At 39.5% G+C, this 12,149-nt stretch overlaps 1 protein-coding gene across 3 annotated transcripts in view; it reads left to right on the top strand.

Annotated features, from left to right (window-relative positions):
* Positions 1-12,149, top strand: part of CZH18orf25 (chromosome Z C18orf25 homolog) — a 37,259-nt gene that overhangs the window by 20,313 nt on the left and 4,797 nt on the right. For 2 of the 3 annotated variants that reach the window (XM_015614908.3, XM_033520358.1), the window contains 3 exons: positions 4,574-4,756; positions 8,837-8,963; positions 10,859-10,951. In XM_015614908.3, the coding sequence (XP_015470394.1) occupies positions 4,574-4,756; positions 8,837-8,963; positions 10,859-10,951 (403 nt within the window). The remainder of the gene's footprint in view (positions 1-4,573; positions 4,757-8,836; positions 8,964-10,858; positions 10,952-12,149) is intronic. The other variant, XM_033520359.1, reaches the window with a different exon arrangement.

The following is a 12,149-nucleotide window of genomic DNA, read 5'->3' as shown; positions in this document are numbered from 1 at the left end:
TGTAAAACTGAGATGCCTGGGCTAAGGTGGTGTCTAAACTTTTTCTGTTTGCTGGGGAAGGAGGGGAGATGGTGCTCCTGATGCTCCAAGCTGCAATTTCCAGGCTGAGATTATCTCAGTCTGAACTTCCTCTCACTGGCTGCAGTGGGAAAGAGTTCAGATGATGAGCTCTGCTCAGCATGCCTAAATGTAAGAAAGATGAAGAGAAAGAATGACTTGTAATCATAGAATGGTTTGGGTGGAAGGAGACCTTAAGGCCCATCCTATTCCATCCCCTCCCATGGCAGGGACAGCTTCCAGTGTCCCAGGCTGCTGCAAGCCCTGTCCAGCCTGGCCTTGGACACTGCAGGGATGCAGGGGCAGCCCCAGCTGCTCTGGGCACCCTGTGCCAGGGCCTGCCCACCCTCCCAGCCAGCAATTCCTTCCCAATATCCCAGCTGGGCCTGCCCTCTGGCACTGGGAAGCCATTGCCTGGGTGCTGTCCCTGCAGGCCTTGTCCCCAGTCCCTGGGCAGCTCTCCTGGAGCCCCTTTAGGCCCTGCCAGGGGCTCTCAGCTCTCCCTGGAGCCCTGAACACTCGCAGCTCTCAGCCTGTCTCCACAGATTTCAAGAACTTAATTCCCCACTCAGGTTCTGCCAGCTAATGTCTTGTGTTTCCTTTGCAATGATAAACAACCTGTGCAGTGCAAAGGGACAGCGCTTCTTATGGAATGGCTGCTTTTAACCCACAGCTGAAGTTTTACGCTTGAGTTCCCCCTTTTCACTTGTGCTGCCATTATAATGCAGTAAGGGATAATGGGAGTGTGGATCTTACAGCATGGGTTAGGCTGCTGAGTGTTGAGATGCGGCTCTAAGAAAAGCAAAGGAGCAGGTAGCAGATGAGAAGTGATTTAATTTTCTGTGTTGCAACTTTAAAATGAGAATTGGTACGTGGTAGACCTGGATTTTTGTGCATGTGACTTCTGATTCAGTTGTTCGGAGTGGAATTAGTTTTGATGAGCTGTGTAAATTAAGGGAGAATTGGACACTTAGAAATGCTGTCCTCGTGATGACCTCTGCCTCTGAATTCTTTGGGGAAGAAAAAAAGAAAGCAGGCTTTCCCTCCCCCTTTATAGCATTAAATGTCAACAGCTGTATTTTGCTGCTGGTACTTATTAACTTTCAGCCTTGCCTTTTTCAAGCATTTATTGCTTTAGAAATGAATTAATGCTTGTCACCAGGGAAATGTACTTCTTCCAGCTACCTTGGGTTCTCAAAAGATGTAATTTTTCTAAAGTAGATAGCTTAAATTACTGACCAGGGAACCCCCTGAACAGTTCTACATTAAGTTTTGGTTCTGGCATGGTTTGTCTTGATGTCTGTTTTTTAATCTGTTGAAATCCTGTTAGAGTCAGTAATTACATATGGCCTCTCTATTATAAAGAAAAGATGATGAATTACATCTGTGGTTGTAGTTAATCTTTTTTTCAACCTGAAAGGTTTTTTTTTTACTTTATTTCCTAGCTGAAGCAAATTGTCCTTATTTCTTGGTACCATACATTCACTTTACATCACATCACTGGATGATCACATACTTGGCTAGGGAAGTATTATTTATTTCCATATTTAACCACTCCTGTCCCACCCATGCAACACTGAAAAGGAAACAGGCTTTTGGGAACAGAGGATTTTTATAAGATTTTTTTTAATCTGCCTTCACTGCAACTTTCATCTAGTTGCTGTTGCCTGCAACTTCTTTATTGTTTGGTTTTGTGTAGTTTTTGTTGACTTTTTTTTTTTTTAACACACATAAGCATTTATGCTTATTTCTTCTTTTACAAGTAGGGGGAATCTGAAGATTTGTTGAAGTTTGATGGCCATTATCTTGGCTTTGTTAGTCATTTACTGGTGATAGGTGTTGGGGACCTTTCAAGATTTCCAGACCTTATCCTCAAAGGCAAGGCTGAGAAATGCCAAAATAGATCTCTGCTGTGATTGCTTTGTAAATAGGCAGCTTGTTTGGTTTTTGTTTTTTTTACAGATTGTTAAATTGGTGGCTATTACCCTGACAAATATAATTACAGTGTATAAATTATATTGAAAATATTTTTGTCTGTTTGATGTATACTAAATTTAAGCTAAGTTATAAGGTGTGCTCTTTGGAAGTGTGGAAGATACAAGAGTGGAGCTACAGATAACAAGTTTATGCTTGTATTTCCTACTGATGAAGACTTTCACACAAGTTATTTCTATGGGTAGGTGATGAGAATATCACTCTGCATGTATATACATTTATTATACATTTTTGCATGATTATACATGTAGGAGTGGTACAATTTTGACTTGAGACTATTGGTGCCTTTTGTCCAAACACAATTTTACTCGTGTAGACACGTCTATCTAAAAATCAAATTTCACTTCTGCTTTTGGAGGTCTGAGTCAGAAGTGAAAGAAACAAAGGCCTGAAGGAATAGTCCAGAGCTCCTGAAATTTTAGATAACCTGTTGAAAAAATGGTCAAATAGTCAATATTGTACTTGACCCTCGTATCTTCTGCACTCGACTGTTTATTTTTGCAGCTCACATTATATATGTTCACGCTGAACTCTGATGATAAGACTGAAAGAAAACATGCCTCCCATGATTCAGTCCAGCCCTAACTTCTGCATGTAATTTAATCATCAGCTGTCACAAATAATTAACTGAACATCAGCCAGCTTAATTTTGAACTCGGTATTCCATTATTTTGTAATTGCCTTTTAAAAAGACAAAGATTGCCTTCCAGTTAATTATCAGGAATTCTGTTCCAGTCATAATCATCAGCGTTTCATGTTGCGAACAGTTTGGTCTTTAATACATTGGCATTTAACTACTCATTTATTTTTGTTGGGTCTGTTTTAAGTTTGTAATGTAACATTGTTTCATGGAATTGTTGTTTTGGAGGCAGGTCTGATCTGAAATATTTTGTGAATTTCCTCATACCTTGTTGCAAAACTGATCTTTAGTACGACTTAAGCAAAATGTCACTCTCTGATGAACTGTGTTGCTAATCATAAAATAGGGGTTTATGAATATAGTCAGCTGAATTTTATTTCAGGCACCAAGTTACTAAAAAACACCCCCTCAAAAAAAGCCCCTAAAACTAAAATCCATTCCAAAACCTCAGAAAAACAGCTTTTCAGAGAAGCAAATTTGAAACTTCTAGTTCATCGTGTTCTTTCTGTCTTCAACAGCCACTTAAAACTCCAAAACCAGTTTTTACTAAGGCTTTTCGTTTTATTCTTTATCACTTTAAAAGGTTTCATTAGTCATTTTGTAACTCTGAAAGTCCTGTCTTCCTGAACACGTTCTTAGTTTGTGATTATTTTCTATTATCCCTTTCAAGTAGTGCCCTCCATGTGTCACACCTATAACAAAAGGTCCTGCAGATGCTCAGCTGCAGAACTCCAAGAACCTCCTTGGAGTTAAAGGATTGCAAAGATGCTGAGCTTTGGCCCAGCCTGTGTTTCTGCTCATCCTCATTTGTGTGGGTGAAGCCTCGGTCCAAAGAACGTTTTTATTCTCTCATTTGGGGAGGGGGAGCTCCAACCACTTTCATCCACGCTGAGCCAGTGAACTGCAGATGGGGCAAGGCATTTGAGATAAAACACTCACATCCTCTCAAAATTGCATTATTTATCCATTCTCTCTGCTTCCACATCAATCTTTGTCTTGAACTTGCCTGTTTTTTTTTTTCTGAGCCTCTTCTGTTTCCAGCAGAATTGCTTTCCAATTATAAGTGATTTTCATTCATTACAAAGAATTTAGTTGGTCCTAACAAAACAGATCAAAACTAGTTTTTTGTTATTCCTTAAGGACAGATTTCAGAATCACATAAGCAATTTTATCTCCCTCCTTCCTCCTTCATTAAGGTGACCAATAATTCATATGACAATCATGCTGCATGAAAAGCATATTTGTTACTGCACAATATAATTTTGTTTCTTTTTATTCTTGATCTTAAAAGCAAAACAGCAAACACCACCAAAAAACATTGCAAATTTGAAAATCCCCCTGTCCTTGACAGGTGAATGTTATGAAAGGAAAGTTGCCTAATATTAAATTCAACGTCACTGGATCAGTTTTATGAAAAAGCTAGTTTTATTCAATCAACCCTATAATAATGTAAGCTGTCACTTTACTTCTGTAAAATTCTCTATTTAAATATCTTGTCTGCCCAATTTAATGTCCTGTAATTTATTACTTTTTTATTTTAAACCAGAGGTTTTATCCTTTAAAGATTGTAAATGTAACATTGTCAGATATGGAGATGTTTATGTGTTAATGTAAAAGACAGTACACAAATAACTGATACTCTTATAAACGTGTGTTTCTGACACTTGTGTTTTCTGTGTATGCAAAGGTCACAATGTCTCTGTAATCTCAGGCTTTGTTCATTAACTGACGTTTAATAATAATTCATACAATTTATCACTATGTAACTTTAAGAGCTTCATGTAGGATGTTGCATTAATCCTTAAACAAATTATTCATACTTTCTGAGGCACCTTTCAGCCTGTGCTGATTTCTAACCCGTGTTGCTTTTCTCCCCTGCAGATGGACCCCCTGTTGTGGCTCACTATGATATATCAGACACAAACTCAGACCCAGAAGTGGTAAATGTGGACAATCTGTTGGCGGCTGCAGTAGTTCAAGAGCACAATAATTCTTTAGGAAATCAAGACTCAGGATCTGCCTGGAGAGCCAGAGGGTTGCTGAATGAAATGAGTGCTGATACAGGTTTGTTTAAATTCTCTGACATTTGTGCCAGCAATGCAGTTGGTGGCTCTCCCTTTCTTGCTTTCAGTATTTTTATAGTTTATACAGCTGTAAAAGCTCCCTATGTGGATTTTGTGAGAGAACAGGGCAGGTGTTTTTAAAAAGGTCTGACATTGACTCCAGAATACAAATGATAAAAATTGACAAATATTCCTGCAATATATATTTTACACTAATTTTAACTACCCTTCTTCTTTTCCTTTTAATTACTACTGGGAGCTTAGTTCTGGGGTTTTGGTGCTGGTTTTTTTTTTTTTTTTTTTTAAATGAAAGTGAGGTAATCTTGTTACTGAATGGTTGATTATGCCAACCCATGCTACCAGCTAGTCAACTGGTCCTAATCTCATTTTCAGTATTGTGATTGCCTATGTATATTTTTTATTGTTGTTGTTTATCTCTTTGTATCTCTAAAAACAAGCTTTAATTATTCCCATATTCCATCTGCATTTCCAGTACTCTTTGAAAATTGGACAGTGTTTTGGATGTTAGCAGGGGTTATTTTCTATCAGCTTCATCCCACAACTTTTTATGCCGACATACTTCCTTTCCACTCATTTTCTTAACTCCTGTGTTAGGATTTCAGGCCACATAAGACACATAAATCTTGCCTGCCATCGTGGAGCACAACAAATTTGTATTTCATGCTGTGTTTCCCAAAAGTCTCCTGCCGCAGGACACCCACATGGGGAGTGTTGTGGTGGCTCTGAGCTGCTTTTCAGTGTCTATAAGGTCTAAAGAAACATAATTAGATGGTGCTTTGTAAAGAGATGTTCCATTACTATGGAGTCTACAAGTCCTCGATGTATGAGAATCTGTGCATTATTTTCACTGTGGTCCATGGCTGGATGTTGTTCCAGCCTTTTTGAAGCTTGCCTTTGTTTTCCAAGCTCACTGGTATTTTTTGCAGGACAGCAGCTGACTGATGGCTATTTGACCCCTAGCAATCCCAGGCCTTTATTAAGGGATTTATTAAACAATTAGAACAGCTGAAATCACCTGCATTACATAGCACTAATGGATCAGTACACCAAATGAATGTAAGGAAATAAAAAGTCATGTTTCTTACCAAGCTTTCTTCCACTTTTGTCTTAAAATTCTGCAGCACAGGTAGAATTTTTTTTTTCCTTCCTCTACATATATCCAAGGGGACTTGCAGGTAAAAGAAAACTGGAAACATTAAGAGACTTCTTCATCCTGGGAATGTTCATATGGATTTAGTCTTGGTGCTATGGCCATGTCAGCAGCTGAAAGGATGAATGCCTTTTTGCTCATGCATTCACCTTACCCTGCAGCCTCAGTACACATCTGACTGCACCTTTGCCAGTTCTGGCCTTTTCCTGCCAGGTCTGGGGTTGCACATTGGGAAAGCAGAACTTTCAAATCTTCCATCTGGTTCACAAGCGTAATCTTCAGCCAGTATCTAGTTTATCAGACTTTAAAGAATGTGTTCCCATGGGAAAATAACAACATAAGTAGTTCTATCGAAGTGAAAAATCTTGTAACAGTAGCACATCTCTGTGCATGGGCAAATATTTGGGGCTGTTTTGCAAGCCCTGGTGGTGCAGGGCAAACAAAACATCACTTTGGGCGTCATCCTAATGTTTGTGCAAAGAAATTAACAGCGTGGGCATGTTATTAGGCATGAAATTTTTATGGCCAGAGGCTGTAAATCTGTCTGTCTGTGCTATAATCCTGATTAACACTCAGCTACTCTTGCAGTATTTACTCTGCTAATCATGGTTTCACTACTGCTAATTATCTTTTTGTCATCTGAACTTAAAGCTATGGTAATATGTGGACCTTTTGGGACTCCAATTTATACCTCTAGGTATAAATTTTTGGGGCTATTTAGGAGCTGATCTGCTTTGCTCCTTTGCCAGACATTACCCTGTCAAGAAAATGAAGGGTGGTTAGGCATTAAAAAAAGATGTAATGGCCATCCCATTTCACCCCCTGCCATGGGCAGGGACATCTTCCACTAGCCCAGGTCGCTCCAAGCTCCATCCAGCCTGGCCTTGGACACTGCAGGGATCCAGGGGCAGCCCCAGCTGCTCTGGGCACCCTGTGCCAGGGTTCCACCCCCCTCATGGGGAAGAATTTCTCCCCAGTGTTCAATCCAACCCTGCCCTCTGTCAATGTGAAGCGAGTTAAAGCCTCTGAGCCCTTTCATTTCATGTTTCACAGTCTGCCCAGCCATTTTTATTAAAGAAATAGTCATGACCCATTTTTGGTCTTTCTGGCAGTCAGTGATATTTGCCAGGAAATGTTCAGCTGAACTCCAATGATAGGAAGAGACTATCTGGGCTATTAATTTGTTTTAAGTTCAGCTGACAAATATTTTTTTTGTCTTGTGAGGTGGAAACTCCTCCTTTAGGTACCTGGCAGCACATGTGTTTCCTTCCCTTGCTAACCCTGATCCAGTCACCTAGGGTCTTGGCTTTCCAAAAGCTGAACATACAGCATGGTTGGTCTGCTCCTCCAGGAGAGCTGCCCAGGGACTGGGGACAAGGCCTGCAGGGACAGCACCCAGGCAATGGCTTCCCAGTGCCAGAGGGCAGGCCCAGCTGGGATATTGGGAAGGAATTGCTGGCTGGGAGGGTGGGCAGGCCCTGGCACAGGGTGCCCAGAGCAGCTGGGGCTGCCCCTGGATCCCTGCAGTGTCCAAGGATGGAGCTTGGAGCAACCTGGGCTAGTGGAAGGTGTCCCTGCCCATGGCTGGGGGTGGGATTGGATGAGCTTTAAAGTCCCTTTCAGCTCAAACCATTTTATGATTCTATTTGCTTGCATCTTTCCCTTGTGCTTAAAGCAGTCATTAGAAAGTTTCCCTGGCACTTGTTTCAAGTTTTAATTTCTTCTCTCTCTTTCCTTTTAATCTCCCTGGGGGTATAATCAGTTCTGCATGTTCGCACACCTTTGAAATCCTGTGGATCATTATTGCTTCTCCTCCTCCTCCTCTCATCTTCGAGGAGGTGTCCACTCAAACCAGATACACATAAAATATTCACCCACTCTCAGATTTCCTGTTCAACAAATGACTCTTCCCCTGTGTAGTACAGCTGAGCAAGTGGTTTTTCAGAAGTAGGTAGTATCAACTACTTCATGGCTGTCCACTGTCCCTCAGGCTAATGATAAAGAGAGACAGTGGAATTAATCATCTTCTCTTTTTCCTGGGGAGAAAAAAAAAAAAAAAAAGAGCAGAAGTTATAAATTCTAATTAATTGATTTTTCAAGAAATCTATTTTCTGTGAGAGAAATAATAATTTTGGCTGCTTTGTGTTTCCCATGCAAGTATTATCCTGTATGACTCAAAACAAATTCACTAATTGGGGTGAAGAACCTTCTTAGCAGCACTTGGCAGAAAAGACAGAAAAATGTGCCACACTTGCTGTGGGTATTTAGAGAGGGCTTGTGTCTTGATTGACTGACAAACTGGATGTCATTGAGGAGCTGTAATAAAAAAAACAGCCTTTCTGCATATGGGATTTAAGAAAACCACTTTTTCTTCTCAAGTATTTGTAATAATGATGTGTGAAGCAGCACTGTCAGAAAGTGATGGGTTTGTTCTGTTTTTCCACTGATCAGCTTCCCCATGTTTTTTATTTAAAGAAATTAAATTAAATTTCCTTGATGTGTGGGATGCTTCTATCCAGACTATAGGCTTTTTTTGCTACAGTATCATTGTTTTCTTAGATTGTTTTGTTTTTTAATTTTTTCTTTAATGGTTTTGAGGAGGTTTAGGGACAGTCTGACTCTTAGCACTGTTGTAACATTTCAGCTGGAAATTCTAATTGTTCTTGGTGCAAAAGTCAGGCTTTGCTCACATTTGTGTGCCAGCACCATCACCAGAGCTACTGACGCTGCCTAAATCCAGTGGTTTTCCTGTATCAGGTGATGATTTGTGAATTGGAAAATTTGGTCTAATGAGATTTTCTTATATCAGTATTCTGGATTTTTTTTTGTTAGGAAACTCCTTTTCCAGCTGATTTCTGAGTCACATAAGCTGTTAAACACTGTCTGTATTCCCATTTTCCCCATCTGTAGGTCGCTTGGATCCAGGCTTCCTAGCAGGTGACAAAACCTCTTGTGGCAATTCCCAGGCCAATGAAGAAATTAACATTGCCTCTTCTGACAGCGAAGTAGAGATTGTTGGAGTTCAGGAACATGCCAGGTATTAATTATTCTTTTCTTGCTCTAATATTACTTTCATTTTATCAGAATGTCTGCATTACCAAAATCAATAAAGAAAGAACTGCTGGTCTTCACTTCTGTAATTACCCATCCATGAGTGATGCCCAAAAAGCAGCAAATGTTGCACTTTTTTTTTTTTTTTGTTTGTTTTGTTTTTTTGTTTTGCTGATCATGGTGATGTCAGAATGTGCTTTTCTTTAGAAGGTGACCAATCAGATCAATAACTTGAGAGTTATTCAGATTATAGTTGTGATTCAATATCAAACATTAACTGGCTAAAGATGTGTCGTATAAAAATATAAAATATTGAGATACTAAGTGTACATACATCAAAATTCAGATTTTAAAGGAACACATGAATATGCAAATATCTAAGTGAAAATCTTTATGTGGGTTCTTGTTTCCTTTCAAAATATTAACTTAAGGTTATTAACAGCTTCCACTTTATTTAATTAATCAGTAGTGGTAAAAATATTGTAATTTTTTTTCAATGGCAAATGTCATAAGATATCCCCTTTAGGTTAAAAATCTTGGTTTTATTTCAAGTTTCAAGAGAGGTTAAAGCAGATGAGGATGAGGGTGCCAGAGGTTTCTCTCTCAGCCAGAAATCTGTGCAGCTGTTCTTCTTGGTAGGCATTTTTTGATGTTACTCTTCACCTTTAGTCTGTGGTCTTTCCTTGGCTTAAGGTATTATGAAGCAGTTGAACAAAACCGACATTTTCTAATAATGTGGAGTGTGGATTTGGTGGAATGAAACCAAGTTAAAACAGTACATAAACAAGCTCCTTTTAAAATTTTCTTCTGCCTGCCTAGTGGGTGCTTGGAGGCAGAAAAGAGGTGTGAGGAAGATGGAACAGAGTTCCTTGTCCCGTCACTGAATCTTTCTTGAGGAAAGAAGAAGAAAGGTGTGCAGGACCCAATTTCATAGGCAGGAAACTTCATGGATAATGTGGGCACAGCCCAGTGCTGTTGGATGTGAAAAAAAGGAAATTTTCAGGTCCAGGAAGGGGATTTAATGTTAGCTTTTAGAACAGTGAGAAAGTCCTTGTATGGCCAACTCTTTTGGAAGATGCTAATTTTGGAAGCAGTGCTCCTGGCTGTTTATGCAGCAGAACCCAGGGCTTGGTGGAGGGGGGTCTTTGTGCTGATGGTAAGGGGTGTGGATTCACCCTCCAGCACTGGCTGGTGTAAAACTGTGCAGCACTGCACACAGGACCCTTCTGTCCCTTCTTTGGAAGCTTTCCATGCTGCTGCCTCAATAATACTCTCCCTCTATGGGAATGGAAACACGAGCTAAAGGCAGAGTTGCTGTTTAAAATGAGTTTTAGTAGATATGGACGGAAATAATTTCAGCAAATCAGACTTTATAAAAGCACTCTGTGCTTTCCTTTGTTCCTGTACCCATCTCCCACAGACCAGTGTTAACTGCCTCCTTTGAATACTCACACATTTCAGTTGTTTGAGTCCTACTTAGAGTTTTATTTCTCCTGCAGGCCTAGGCTTGCAGTTATGAAGTACTGATGGGCTTCTGTCAGGGTTGCTGCTTGGGCAAGGCTTAGGTTTTTAATCAGTATTTTCTGCATGCTTAGTTGCTGCGGTGTTGGGATCCTGGTTTTTATCATGCTCCCTATTCCATCTCATCGTTGGGCTGTTGACACCCTGGAGTTTGTCCAGTGTTTGTAGTTCTTCAGATTCTTAGTGAATTGGTGCTGTTTCTCATCATTGGGATATTCCTTGGCATCTACTTAGGACACCAAGTCCTGTTTTTCAGTTTGTTTAATTTTTCACCAGTAGAATTTTTTTTTTGATCACTCTAGTTTTGCCTAGGAAGTTTTTTTGGTTTTTTTTATTGTCTTTACCTTCCATTGGTTGCAGATTGGAAGCATGTTCCCTGAGCTCCTGTTTGACTGTTTTGCTGTTGGCTTCTTGTGTGACTAGTTTGAGGATAAACACTTTTATTTTTCCAAGGTATCTTTTCTGTGAGATAATTTATGGCTTGGTTTTCATCATGTTCAGGAAGAAAAGTTAGTCTTAGCTTTGTCTAAACACTGAGGACTGTTCTCAGAATGGTGCACCACAGTCCCTGAGACCAAACATCATATTTAATTTGCTCTGCCCACAAGCTTTTCTTGCCAGTTATGCTTACAAATATATCTCCTTAAAAGAAAGCTTTAAAAGAAAGAAATCCTGTACATTTGTTAGAGTTCCAAGGTCTTATTGCTAGTTCTTTGTAGATATATACTTTAAGTATGTGTTTTTATGACTGAAGAAGTAATAAAAGAACCATTCTGAACATCACATCTAAGCCTAAGCAGCATATGTGAGACTGCAATGAGACATTTCTATTCAGAGGAGTTACAGCTCAAATTTTCATTCTATTTCATGAAACTCCAACCAGAACCAAGAGAGCTGAGCATAACCTAAGTAGTTTTGGAGAAAATAAATAGCACAGACTTAAATTGGAATAAATAAAATGTAAATGTCAAGGATATTTGATCAGTGCAGGAAATTTGAGTTCCTGAAATACACGTGCCTTCCCAAAGAAATGGGAAAAGGTTACCCCATCAGCCAGAGCACCTCGTGTTTATCCATGCAGCCACTACCAGTGCTTAGAAGAGCAAACCAATTTTTGGAGCACTAGGTATCAAGTTTTATTAGTGCCTGTGTAGGATTTACAGCTGGAATTGGAGTGATCATCCTAAAGCTTCTAGTAAATTCCCGTCATCACTTCATCATACACAAAATTATTCTGCCTTTCATTTTGCATTTCTTTTTTCTAATTGCTCTTAACTTGTGCTTCATTTGTCATGTATCTACTATGGACATAATAGGTGAAAATGCAGTGTGAGTAGGTACTTGTGAATTGTGCTTCAGCAGGGCACTGGAGCCTTATCTTCAAATACACCTTTTATTCTTATTGTCTGTAGTCACTTAAAGCTTAAATGTTTTGCTGAAGTGGGGTTGAACTGTTGTCAGTGAGCATTTCCCAGCATGTTTGTAATTTTCACTTAAAAAGACCAAACCGAAAAAAAACCCAAAACAGATGTAACAGCTGCAATAACATAATTAGCAAGACCTATTTTGCAATTATTGTAATGAAAGTATCATTACCTCCTTGTTTTAATATGGCTTTGATTAAATATTTCAGTATAGCTTTTCTTTTTCT

The sequence above is a fragment of the Parus major genome, chromosome Z (genome assembly GCF_001522545.3).
Source record: "Parus major isolate Abel chromosome Z, Parus_major1.1, whole genome shotgun sequence".
Classification (NCBI taxonomy): domain Eukaryota; kingdom Metazoa; phylum Chordata; class Aves; order Passeriformes; family Paridae; genus Parus; species Parus major.
This window is presented reverse-complemented; position numbering and strand designations above follow the sequence as displayed.